The sequence below is a fragment of the Furipterus horrens genome, unplaced genomic scaffold (assembly GCF_987537825.1).
Source record: "Furipterus horrens unplaced genomic scaffold, mFurHor1.1.pri manual_scaffold_17, whole genome shotgun sequence".
NCBI lineage: Eukaryota > Metazoa > Chordata > Mammalia > Chiroptera > Furipteridae > Furipterus > Furipterus horrens.
This window is the reverse complement of record NW_028327187.1, coordinates 82,625,942-82,638,711: the sequence shown is the minus strand read 5'-3', so window position 1 is coordinate 82,638,711 and position 12,770 is coordinate 82,625,942. Positions and strand designations below refer to the sequence as shown.

General features: G+C 48.4%; 2 protein-coding genes across 2 annotated transcripts; one reads left to right on the top strand and one right to left on the bottom strand.

The window, feature by feature from the left end:
- Positions 1-2,819: 2,819 nt before the first annotated feature.
- Positions 2,820-3,571, top strand: ERAS (ES cell expressed Ras). The gene has a single exon (XM_090265065.1). It carries the CDS (start codon positions 2,885-2,887, stop codon positions 3,569-3,571), a length of 687 nt encoding a protein of 228 aa, XP_090121191.1. The 5' UTR covers positions 2,820-2,884.
- Positions 3,572-4,701: 1,130 nt separating this feature from the next.
- On the bottom strand, positions 4,702-9,504 carry PCSK1N (proprotein convertase subtilisin/kexin type 1 inhibitor). Its single transcript, XM_090264497.1, has 3 exons — positions 9,292-9,504; positions 5,425-5,897; positions 4,702-5,120 (listed from the first exon to the last, which is right to left on the bottom strand). The coding sequence occupies exons 1-3, from the start codon at positions 9,403-9,405 to the stop codon at positions 4,928-4,930; spliced, it is 780 nt and encodes a 259-aa protein (XP_090120623.1). The 5' UTR covers positions 9,406-9,504; the 3' UTR covers positions 4,702-4,927.
- Positions 9,505-12,770: the final 3,266 nt, after the last annotated feature.

Here is a 12,770-nt window from a genome sequence, read left to right as displayed (position 1 = left end):
GGATACAGAAGACATGTGGAGAGGTCTGGCCGCAGTCAGCACCCCAATCAGACTTCCTTGGCGCCACCAACAGGCAGGGATGAGACCCGCGCTCACCGTGGGGCGGGATGGGTGTGGAAAGCTAGGAGAGGGGGTGTGTCGGTAGAGGGGCCTGAGGGCAGCCAGTAGCGCATGCGTACGCCTCCCCCCTCCCCGCCCTAGCCCCCGCCCCAGCTCCCGCCCCCGCCCCCGCCCCCTCTGAGGCTAGTGCACCTCTCCCTCTATCGGTCCTGTCAGAGCTCCAGTGAGTTCGGGTCTCAGCGCAACCTCCTCTCCCAGGACCGAGGTGAGCCAGACACATGGGCCCTCAGACCAGCTCCGGCCTGGGAGGGTTCTCCACCTAGGGCTGTGAGGGCGCGACCACGGTGGGATTTGTGGGTACCCCTCTCCTTCTGCCACTTTTCTTCGGGGGGGGCAGCCACCACATCCCAGCCCCTCCGGCCGCCGGCTTTGTGGAGGCCAAGCTGGGGCACGGGCCGTGCAGGACCAGAAGCGGGACTACGGACCCGCGAACCCATCCTTGGGGTGGGGGGGTCCCTTCCTCCTCCCTATACCATCCCTGTTAAAGAAAAACTTGCCTAGATGGTCCAGACTGACCATAGGTCAGGCTTTTAGAGTAAAACTTGGAAGTCACACCTCCCTGGCGCACAAGCTTTCCACAGCACCTCACTTAGTTACGGGAAACGTAGTTGAGGTTGTCCTTGGCTAGCCCTGAAAGGGGGGTTGTAAGGGTTCACATTAGGCTTGTACTCCCACTCTCCCTGAATCAATGCCACCCCAACCCCCTCCCCCCTCAGGTAGTTAGGCTAACACAAAGGACACACGATGGATGTGGTCCAGGCAGCAGGGATGGGGGTGGGGTGCAGTGGCTTGGGGTGAAGGAGGGGCGTCTCGGGGTCTTACGGACCCCTTAATGACACTCCAGTAGCACTTGGCCCAGCAAGTGTTCTATATTACTTGCAAAAGGTGGGACCTCTCTCCTGTTGATCTCTGATGGACTGTGGGATCTCAGGCCAGTCACCATCTCCGCAGTTCTCTGAACCTTGCTCTGTTTCTCATTGATAGAGTGGCCGTGGTGAAGATAGTCCATGCCTCACCAGGGTGTCAGGGGGACTGAGTGTGAGCATGGCAGGAAGGTCACCTGGCATGAGCTAGGCTCTCAGTAAATAATACCTAGTGCTTTTAGGATCATAGTCACAGTCAGGACAATTTGCCAAGAGGGAAGAGCCCATCTCACATGTCCCCACCCTCAAATAATGGCAACCTCAGATTTCCATCTACCGCGGCTCAAAACTGAAGTCATCTTTGATCCTCTCCCCTGCCTCTTAAACTCTCAGCAAATCTTGTCAGTTAATTCTACCTTCAGAATATTCCAGAATCCGACCTCCCCTTTCCACATCCACTGTCATAGCCCACCTGAACTACTGCAGTGGCCTCCTCAGTTTCTCCCAGTTTCTCCTCAAAGCTAGATCTTCTCCCTCTTTCTGTCTCCCCAACCCTGCTCCGTTTACCTCTTTCCTCATCATGGCCCCCTTCTTTTTGAACAAGCACATCCAATAACTTTTCAGGGATCTCCCTGGGGTGAGGACCTCACAGCTGGACCTTGCTCCCCCATTCTAACCTCCAGCTCCCAAACTCAACAGAAACCCCAGGAACACCTGAACACCCTCCCCCACCTATATCCAAACTGCCATTGCCCCCGGGTTTCCAGGGAGACTGAAACCAGCCATCAAGATGCATTTCCTGAGGCCACACACTGAACTAAGATCAGGATGTGTATTGAATGAGTTAACGGTGACTTGCTATTAATAGCTTAACACTCATTGAGCGCCTGCTGGGTGCCCATCCTCTTCTAATTGCTTGGTGATTTACTTGCTTATCTTGTTTATTGTCTCTTTCTCACGTGTAGAATCTAATTCTCCTAAGGGCAGGGACTTTTATTTTGTTTACTGCAACATCCCCACCCCCACACCTTCCACTCCCCCATCCCCACACCCATCACAATGCCTGGCATGCCGGAAACTTCTCAAAGTAATGAATGAAAATTAAATCATAATAAAAAATGCTAACATTAACCAAGCACTTTCTACATGCTTATCACCTGTTGCTGAAATATCTTTGTTGTGTCTGTCTTCCTGACTTGATCAGCACATTCTTGAGGGCCAGGGTTCTCTATTTTCCCCCATTTTGCCACACAGTAGGTGCCCTGTAGCAGTATCTTCAATAAGTAATAAAGACAGAATTTTAGATAATGGCTAATAGACCTCATAATTCACTTATTTATTTGGTTTAATGTCGCCACCTTTTACAACATATACTCCCTGGGGGCAGGAATTTGCTTAGCACTTACTGTATGGCAGGCATTGTGCTGGCTGGGGTTACTGATGGAATCCCTGCCATCCCTCCAGAGTAGGGCAGGACCGCTAATGGGTAGCAGATTCCTTTTTTTGGAGTGAAGAGAACGTTCTCAGATTATGGTGATGGTTTCACAACTCTATTAATATACTAAATGTCATTTAATTGTACACTTTAACTAGGTTAACTTTATGGTATATAAGTACTGTATATCTCAACAAAGCTGATTTTAAAATTCCTGGCTTCACAAAGTTTATGTCGTACAAGGGAATGAGAGAAAGAGAATAAACAACATAAATAATGTATATAGCACATTAGAAGTTGATTAGCACACACTGGGCACTCAGTAAATGTTGACTCAGTGACACCAGATGCCCTTTTGCCTCCATGGTTTCCTCACCTAGCCTAATCTACTGCCTCCCTTCCCCGGGCCATTGTCTTTCTTCTCTTCCCAGTTGCAGGGTCTGCTGTCCACATCTCTTGCCTGAGCATGGCACCACCAAAAAAGCCTAATGTGTTCGATCTGGGCCTGGGTACGTGGAATGCTGGTGCCCAAGAGGAGAACCATGGTGCTCAGGCACCTTCCAGTGGTGTTAGCAAGAAGCTGCCAGAGTACAAGGCAGTGGTGGTGGGTGCAAGTGGTGTGGGCAAGAGCGCACTGACCATCCAGCTGAACCATGAGTGCTTTGTGGAAGATCATGACCCCACGATCCAGGATTCCTACTGGAAGGAGGTGACCCTGGACCAAGGGAGCTGTGTTCTAAATGTGCTGGATACAGCTGGGCAGGCTGCTCATAAGGCCCTGCGTGACCAGTGCTTGGCTGCTGGGGATGGTGTGTTGGGTGTCTTTGCCCTCGATGACCCCTCATCTCTAACCCAGCTACAGCAGATGCGGGCTACCTGGGGCCCTCACTATACCCGGCCCCTTGTCCTTGTGGGCAACAAGTGCGACCTTGTGACCACCAAGGGAGATGCTCATGCTGCTGCTATAGCCCTTGCGAAGAGCTGGGGGGCCCCTTTTGTGGAGACCTCAGCTAAAACACGGCAAGGTGTAGAGGAGGCCTTTTCCCTGCTCATCCAGGAGATCCAAAGGGTCAAGAAGGCTGAAGCAGCATCAGGTGGGGCTAAGTCCCGGCACCAGAAGACCACGTGCCATTGTGGCTGCTCTGTGGCCTGAAGATCTTGGTCAAGAAAAGTGGACCATCCCCCAGGCCACAGTGATGCTTCCTTCATATGAGAACCCTGAGTAACTACCTGTATGAGACACTGGGTGTATTTAGAATAGATGGACCCCTCTCCTGAGGAGGTTTTTGTTTGGTGATGGGCTTTTTCTTAATGTGGAACATACTGTTGGTTATGTTCTGTCAGGTTAAGAGTTTTGTGCAAAAGAAAATAAATGTTCTCAGGTTTCAAAGCTGCCTCCATGCCCAGAATTATGTGGGTTGGTGTGAGACTGGTGAGAATGTTACTTCAATTGCGAGAACTTTTTCATTCAAGAAATGTGGGGGAGCCCGCTGTGTGCCAGGTCTTGCTTTGGGTGCAAAGGATAGAGTCAAACAAGGCACACAGAAAAATCCCTGCCCTTGTACATATGACATAAGGCTATGTATTAAAGGCAGGTGAACGGAAGCCTATTGAGTAGGTGACATTGGAGCAAAAACTTGCAGATAACTAGGGACAGGGAATAGCAAGTGCAAAGGCCATGCACAAACCAGTTACCAACACTTTAACTCCCAATATCTTCAGGAGTAGGTAAGAGTACAGATAGAGCAGCCTCTATACAATAGAAATAAATATTTAAACATAACAGATGTAAAGAAAGATATGTCCTATCCTCCTACCTTGACAAATAACACTTCTTATGACCTGGAAGCCCAGGTTCTAATGTCTGGTACTGAGTTTCATGCCAGGATGTGAGTAGGTTGGGAAGGCTGAGGGCTGGCTTTGCTGTCTACTCCCTTTCTCTTACCCTGATAGCCCTTCCGTATATAAGAAGGCTCTGGTTCAGGGAGAGGTGCCAGCCAGCATGGCCAGGCTGTACTCACACCCCACTAAGGGCCACCCCTTGGTCCTCAGGATAGACCATGGAAGACAAGTGCTGCAGGCCCTTGAAACAGGCTACCCATACCTGAGTGAAGCCTAGAAGTAGGGCACAGGATTTGGCTGGGTACTGCCACTGAGGCACAGACTAAGGGGAGGGGAGGTCTCTAAAGAGCCCGACCGAGGTCAGGGACCTCTTCCTGATCTAAGGACTGCCATCACCACCCAGGCCACCAGCTCCTAGAAACTGCCACTCGGTCAAGTGCATAGCTGCTTCAGAACGTATTTATTGTGGGGTCAGGGTTGGGGATCTTGGGGGGGGTGCCAAGGGCAGCAACTGAGGCTGGTGGGGACGTGCTGGCCGAGAGCAGCAGGGGTATCAGGAGACGGGCAGTCATGGACCCTAGCCTGCGGCGGTGCTGGCCAAGAGCAGTCGGGGGTGTCGGGGGAGGGGCGGTTCTGGACCCAAGGGCACGCAGAATCCCGGCGGTGCTCAGGGAGGCAAGAGGCGGCGTGCTGGGGGTGCAGGGGTCTCCAGGCGTTTCACGCGCAGCAGGGCCCCCAGCACACCCTCAGGGGGTACATCAGGGCCCAGATCTTGGTCAGCGGAGCGGCGGAGGCGGCGGCGCTGAGCAGCCACAGCCTCCGAATCCGCGCTTCCCGCGAGGATCCGCCCCAACAAGTACCTGCAGGGGAGCAGAACCGATGCATTGAGGATGTGTGAGCGTGTCAACAGCCCGGGCCCTAGGACCCAGGTGGCCCTGCAACCCCATATTGTCTGTGGGCCCGCCTTTCCCAGGCCACTGCTTTGAGAAAATGTCCCCACCAGCCTGACCTCCTCCCCGAAACTGGGCTTGGGAGTCCCCATCCCTGGGCCCAAGAGTGCATGTCCCCCACTATTCCACCAGCTAGGCATCTCTAACCCACACGCCATGGGATGCAGGCGCCGGTTCATCTCATCCCCCGCCCCGCCCACCCCGTGCCAGCTACCTCAGCAGTTCGGGGTCTACATCGGGTGTATCGTCACCAGCATCGTCGGCCTCTGGGCCCACAGGACCATCATCATAGATTGGGGGCCTGGGTCGGAGTGCAGTGGCGGAGACAGGAGCGGGGGCCAGCTGTGCTGCGAGGGCGGCAGGATCCAGGCGGGCGCGGAGCAGGGCACGGGCCAACTGCGCAGCGGGAGCGTCAGGATCGTCCTCCAGCGCTGGGGCCGGGTCGGTGGTGCGGGGAGCGCCCCAGGAGCGCAAGAGCTGCGCCAGGACTCGTGCCTGCTGATCCTCGGCCTCCTGCGCCTCGGCCCGCGCCCGCTCCTGCCGTTCAGCCTCCAGCAGGTGCGCCAGCGCCCGCGCCAGCTCCTGCACAGCCTCCACTGCCTCGCCCCGGACCGCTGCCCGCCGAAACCGGCGGGGAGCGCCAATCTCGCCCAAGGGCGGTGAGACTGCGCCCAGGTTGCGGGGCTCCTGCGGAAAGACGAAGTGGGGGTAAAGATGGTGCCCTGCAGGCCAGGAATCCCCGTGGCCCCTCAAATATACCCAACTACCCCTAAGGCCACTGGAGCCCCCAAACACCTCCAGACACATTTAAGTCTACAAAAGATCCCCTAGTCCCTTCCCCCGCCCCGCCCCAACACACACACAATTGCCTAGCAACTCAAAACTTGCCCCAGGGCTTCTGGAGACCAGGTTTCTTTATAGGAGCGGCAATAGTAGATATGTTAGCTATAAAATTTTCTATGGTAGTATTGTGGACAATAGGAACATACATTGACATTTTACAGGTTCTTATTGTCCACTTGTTTTACCTAAAAGGTAGCAGACTGTTTGCACCTTGCTTTTTGGAATCTATATCTACACCAGTTCCTTAAAAGCAAACTTTTTTTTCCTCTCTCTCTTTAGTCTTTCTTTTGCATTGAATCCATTTTGTGTGGATATACAAGAGTTGATTTAACCAGTCAGTCTTCAACTGATGAACGTTTAGGGTGTTTCCAATCTTTTGCCATGTTGGAATGAATAAAGATGCTATATATAATGTGGTATGTATGCAAGTCTATCTTTAGAATAAATTACCTAATTACTAATTTGCAGTGGACAGTTTTGAAACAATTTCAATAAGTTTAAATAAAAGAGGGTATCAAGAGTATGAACCGGGACATAAAACTGACCATGAATGAAGATTTGAAAAAGAAACATCTAGAATATCTAGAGAGATATTTTAAATCAAATTAAAAATCAAAAGGACAAGTTAAACAGAAGATTAGACACAGCATAGGAAATAACAAGATTGAACAAAGCTTAGAAACAGACCCACACATATTGACACTTGCTAGCTACATGACAGAGGTGGCACTGCAGAGCAGTGGGGACAGGTTGAACTCCTTCAATAAATCATGCAGGAACAATTGATCCAAATTTGAGAAAATGGAAAAGAAAAGACAAAAACATTTGACTACATTATCCCTGGCTTGGTGGCTCAATTAGTTGGAGCATTGTCCCATACACCAAAAGGTTGCAGGTTCGATTCCGGGTCAGGGCACATACGTAGGTTGCAAGTTCGATCCCCAGTCTGTGCATATATGGGAGGCAACTGATCAAATTTTCTCTATCACATTGATCTTTCTCTATCCCTCTCCCTCTCCTTTTCTCCATGATTCTATTTGAGTCTCTGTCTGTCTGTCTCTCTCTACCCCTTCCTCTCTCTCTAAAACCAATAAAAACATATTCTCAGGTGAGGATTTTTAAAAATAACTACATTAAAATTAAGCATTTCTTCTTGTCTGAAGACACTATAAAAAGAAAGAAAAAGTAAACCAGAGTGAAGGAAGATGCCTGCAATACAAACCATCAATAAAGGATTAGTATCCAATATTCAAAGAATATCTAAAAAGCAATAAAACAGGCAAAATTCATGATCAAGTATTTCACAGAACGGAAACAAAAGCAGTTACTAAATGTACGAAACACAGTGACCCTCATTAGTAATCAGGAAAATGCACATTAAAATGTCAGTGAGATGCTATGTATAACACGGCCAAAAGATTGTTAAAAAATTAAATACTCATATAATGCCCAATGTTGACATGGATATAGAAAAAATGGAAACTCTCATACATAGCTCGTTGTCAATCAATTGCCAAAATAAATTTGAAGAACATTCTGACAATGTCTAAAAAGATACACATCTCCTATGACCCACTCCTGGGGTGTTACACCCTAGTGTAGCCTTTGTGCATATGCTACTGGACACAAGTTCACTAAAATTTACAGAAACACTGTTTGTAATAGTATAAAAGTGGAGGAAGGGGGGAAAAAGAAAGAAAAGTCTGGGAACAATCCAAATGTCTACTGACATATTGAGAGTGCATCCATAAATAATGATATACTCATATACAATGATATACTCATAGGGTAAAATACTATGCAGCAATATAAAATGAATTATAGCCATACACTTCTTCAGTGTAGAGGTATCTTACAACCAGTGTAGAGAGAAAAAAAGAAAAGCAGGTTGCAGAATTCCACTGCAGACTGCCTGCGACTAACAGTCACCTGATTACTTCCTAGTGACCCCTAGTGACAACCAGAGGCCAGACACCAATAAGATTTCATTTCTATGAGGAAAAACTAAACAAGATATTGCATATGTCATAAAGTACGAACAAAAGTAAGAGACTACTGAACAGAAAATACAGGATAATGATTATGGAGGAGAATGGTTTATATGGGAAGGGGCACCACGGACTTCTAAATATTGGTCATGCTATATTAAACTGAGTGGTAGATATCCATGGGGGTTATTTTATCATTATTCCTTACAGTGCACATATATGTTAATGATTATGTCACATATATAATATTTAATAATTTTTAAAATCCTCCAGCTCTGAAGAATTAGAGGAGGATGTGCTCCAAGTGCCCTTGGCACCCATCACCCCTCCTCAGCCCCCAAGGAATCACTCACCAACAATCACAGCCTCACATTCACATGGACTGACAGGCCTTGAGATGTCACATACGCAACCCAACAGTACACATGTTTACACAGGGCTGCTCATGCAGTTATAATCGAAAAGCTATTCAGTTGCAAGGACACGCACCACCCCCTTAAAGACACAACGCAGCACAGAGATATCATGGCTCCTCTTCCCACAATGACATAGCTCCACAAAGAAACAGGGAGAAACAGCTTCATGAACACACATACAAAATCCTAGTCACTCAGTCCAACAGAACCAAAATGGGATGTGCATACAGGGATGCAAAGATCATGCCCTTCCAAACAAAAATGAAATCAAACACTCGTGCCTACACACACACACACACGCACACACACACACACACACACACACACCCAAAGGTCACGCCATGGCTATAGGATCCACAAACATGCTACACAGTGTTAGTTAGAAAAGACACGCAGAAGCAACCCTAGCGTCACACACGCACGCCCGGACCTATAATGGCATTTTTGTCTGGACGCTCGGAAGAGCTCAGATCAAAGGACGCACACTTACAAGGACATCACACCCTCACCCCCGTCATCACCTCATGCCCGCACACATACTGATGCGCACAACCCCTTCTTTAATTCGCACTAGGCCCAAGGACAGCGCCACTGGCGCCTGGCCAGAGGGATGGGCAGGGCGCCGTTGCTGGCCGAGCCCAGGATACCGTCACCCGTACACCCAGAGAGCCAGCCCGGCCCCAGGGGGCGCTGACATAGCCTGGGCGCGGACTGGCGGCTGGACCCTGGGCCATTCTGGCCAATGTCTCCGCACCTCAGGGGAGCTGGAGCAGGCGAGGCTGAGGTAGCATCCTCCCCGCAGCCCCCCCACCCCTTGCCCTACCGGGGTCGCACCTTTACCGGCCGTGCGCGGACAGCGGCGGGCGGCCGAAGTAAGCTCAACAGGAGCAGCACCAAAAGGCCGACGCCCCCGGCCCGCGGCCCACCGAGCAGCGGCGACCCCGCCATGCTGCCCCAGCGAGCCGGGCTCCGGACAGGCGGACTGGCTGGCAAATGCGCAGCGCCTGGGCTAGTGGGCCAAGCTGCGGTGCTCTGCGGCTGCGCACGCCTGGGCCCCCTGCCATCCCTTGCCCACCCCCTCCCGCCATTCGACGCAGGCGCATCCTTGGAGCTCCCAATGCCCTTCCTTTCTGCCGGTCGCCCTGGAGATGCCCAAGGGGCAAAGTGGAGAGCTGGAAACTGTGATGGCGGTTGCCATGGCACTTGGAGGGCAGTTGTCCTGGCAACAGACCTTGCTGTCGCCTTCCCAGACAGAGAGGACAAATCGACTCAGCTGAGTGAAATGGGATCTGGTCCCCACCTCTTCTGCCTTGAGGAAAAGATATATGACTGTTCATTGGATAAACAGTTATGGGTCACCTCTATGGAATAGGCCCTTTACAGGGCTATGTGTTCAATTTAGGTGGTGTGACTATGGACAGGTCAGTTCACCATTCTAAGGCTCAGCTCCTCACCTGCATAAAGGGATCACTAGTAACTGCCTTTCATAGTGACTTTGGAGGTTTAATAAGAATGGTATTCAGTAGGCGCTCAAATGCTCCTTTTCATCCTGTCTTTGTCTCTTTGCTGGTATCTTCATCTCTCTGTGGCTTTCCATTGTTCTTTGTCCTGTGCCAGTAACTCTGTCTTCCTCTCCCATCCCTCTCTCCCTGCCTCTGACTTTCTCTCCCTTTATCTCTACAGCCTTCCTACTGTTCCTGTCTTTACTTTATTGTCTGCATCTACTTGTTTTTCCATAGATTCATAGATAGGTAGGTTGTACCATACATTGTTCCAGAAAGGATTTCAAGCCACTTAAAATGACACATCAAAGGAAAAAAAAAAAACTTGGTAAAATTTTGTGTATCCATAGGGGCAAAAAACGTTGGGAAGGAAATGTTAGTGGTTATGTATGGGTAGGGAGATGACTAATGATTTGTCACTTTCTCCTTTACACTTCCTTTGTTTTCTGAAAAAAAATGTTGCAATGAGTTATATTACTATTATGTCAGATAAAAATAAAGATATTTTAATTTTGGAGTTTAAATGAAGTATGGTGACATGGCATAAATTAAAAGTGAAGGAAAGAAAGAGCCATTTATATTCCTGTGAGTATATCTAATCTGAGCCCTGGCTGGTTTGGCTCAGTGGATTGAGCATCGGCCTGCGAGCTAAGTGTCGCTGGTTCAATCTTCCAGTCAGGGCACATCAGAGAAGGAAAACTCTGATTCCAAAAAACCTCCGCTGCCTTGCGGCATACCTCTTCAGGGGAAAGGCTAAGGGAGTAAACCCTGACAGAAAATCTGGAGCCGGAGTCCCTAAGGCGGTTTGACGTTGTAGTCAACACCGGCAACTCCTGCAGCGCACCTGAAGCCAAGCTGTATTGACTCCGTCTTTCCCTTGGATCCCTCAGCTGCGAAGAGAGGGGGGGTCTGCTGCATGGGCAATAGCAGACCCTCCATATCACCCTGCCCAGGCTCTGTAGCTTCAGCTTCACTGGAGAGGACACTCCAGCGTCATCGCAAGATGTCGATTCAACACGGGAGGAGACAGATACCGTGTCACTCCCGAGTCGGACTGCACAGCCATTCTCGGCGGTGCAGATAGACTCTTAAGAAGCTACACCATCGTCTCTCGAGACGGACGGCTGCCAACGACGATATCTAATCCACTGATTCTAACTGCCTCCATCTCCTCAGTATTACAAACAAGTTTACAATGAAAATCCTTGTATGCATCCCTTATGGCTCTGAAGATTATATACCCAAGGATGGTGTAATGGACACATGCATAAGGTGGCTCCTGCAATCCTTGTCTTCTGGCATTCAGATCCTTTAATGTGTGCATGACTAAAGATGACCAGATATACATGAATACACATATGTAATTATGTTAGAAATGAGTTTGAGACAAACATCTTATCATTTCAAAGGAAGAGACTTTCACCCCCTTGCTGGCTTTGATGAAGCAAGTGGGCACTTTATAGAACCTCATGCAGCGAGAAACAAAGGGTGGCCTCCAGGGGACAGCCAGCAAGAAATTGAAGCCCTCAGTCCTATAACCACAAAAACTAAGTTCTGCCTACAACCTGAATTTGGAAGTAGATCCTTCCCCATTCATATCTCAGATAAAACTGAAGCCCCAGACAGCACCTTCATTTCAGCTTTAGGAGACCCTAAGCAGAGAACCTAGTTAAGCAACACCTTGACTCCTGACCCACAGAAACTGCAAGACAATGTTGTTATATGTTGTTTTAAGCTGCAAGGTTTGTGCTAATATTGTTACACTGCAATAGAAAACTGGTATAAATGAGATCTATAAGACCTCTATAGAGAAAATGTTAAAACTTCATTAAAAGGTGCAAAAGATGATCTGAATAAATGAAGACACATTTTATGCTCTTGGAGAAGTCAATTACATATTCTAAAGATTTCAATGATATCCAAATTAACATATAATTTCAATATAATCTCAATTTAAATCTCAACTGAATATGTTAAGGAAATTAATAAAACTTATTTTTTAAATGTATATGAAGAGTTCACATGAACATTAAAAGCAGCATTTTTCATAGTAGCCATTAAGTAGAAACAACCCAAATGTCCATCAGCTGATGAATGGATAGACAAAATGAGATATATATCCATACAGTGGAATGTTAGTCATCCATACAAATAAATGTAGTACTGATACATGCTGCAGTGTGAATGAAACTTGAAAATATGCTAGTGAAAGAAGCCAGACACAAAAGGCACATACTGCATGTGCAATGTCCAGAATAGGCCAATCCATAAGGGATAGAATGCTGGTTAGTGGTTGCCAGAAACTTGGCAGAGAATGGGGAATGACTGCTAATGGGTACAGGGTTTCTCTTCAAGGTAATGAAAATGTTCTGGTATTAGTGGTGATGGTTGCACAACTTAGCAAACATTAAAAACCATAGAACTGTTTGCCTTACAATGGTGAACTTCAGCCCTGACCAACATGGCTCAGTTGGTTGAGTGTCTTGCCACAATGCGAAAGGTTGCCTGCCCATTTGATTCCCGGTTAGGTCACATGCCTGGGTTGAGGGCCTGGTACCCAGTTGGGGGCATGAAAGAGGCAACTAATCTATGTTTCTCTCTCACATCGATGGTTCTCACTCTCTTTTTCTCCCTCACTACTGCTCTCTCTAAAAATAAATAAAATATTTTTTTAAAATGGTAAACTTTATAGTATGTCAATTATATCTCAATAAATAAACATATATATATATATATAAAAGAATAAAGGTCTGCAAATAGCTAAATCAATTCTGCAAAGGGGAAAATATCACATCACACCTGTCAAAATAG

Coding starts and splice junctions, on each gene's coding strand:
- ERAS (XM_090265065.1), top strand. CDS start 2,885: ATGGCACCACCAAAAAAGCCTAATGTGTTCGATCTGGGCCTGGGTACG.
- PCSK1N (XM_090264497.1), bottom strand. CDS start 9,405: ATGGCGGGGTCGCCGCTGCTCGGTGGGCCGCGGGCCGGGGGCGTCGGC. Junction 5,898..9,291: donor TCCGCGCACGGCCGGTAAAG/GTGCGACCCCGG, acceptor GTCTTTCCGCAG/GAGCCCCGCAACCTGGGCGC. Junction 5,121..5,424: donor GTAGACCCCGAACTGCTGAG/GTAGCTGGCACG, acceptor GCTCCCCTGCAG/GTACTTGTTGGGGCGGATCC.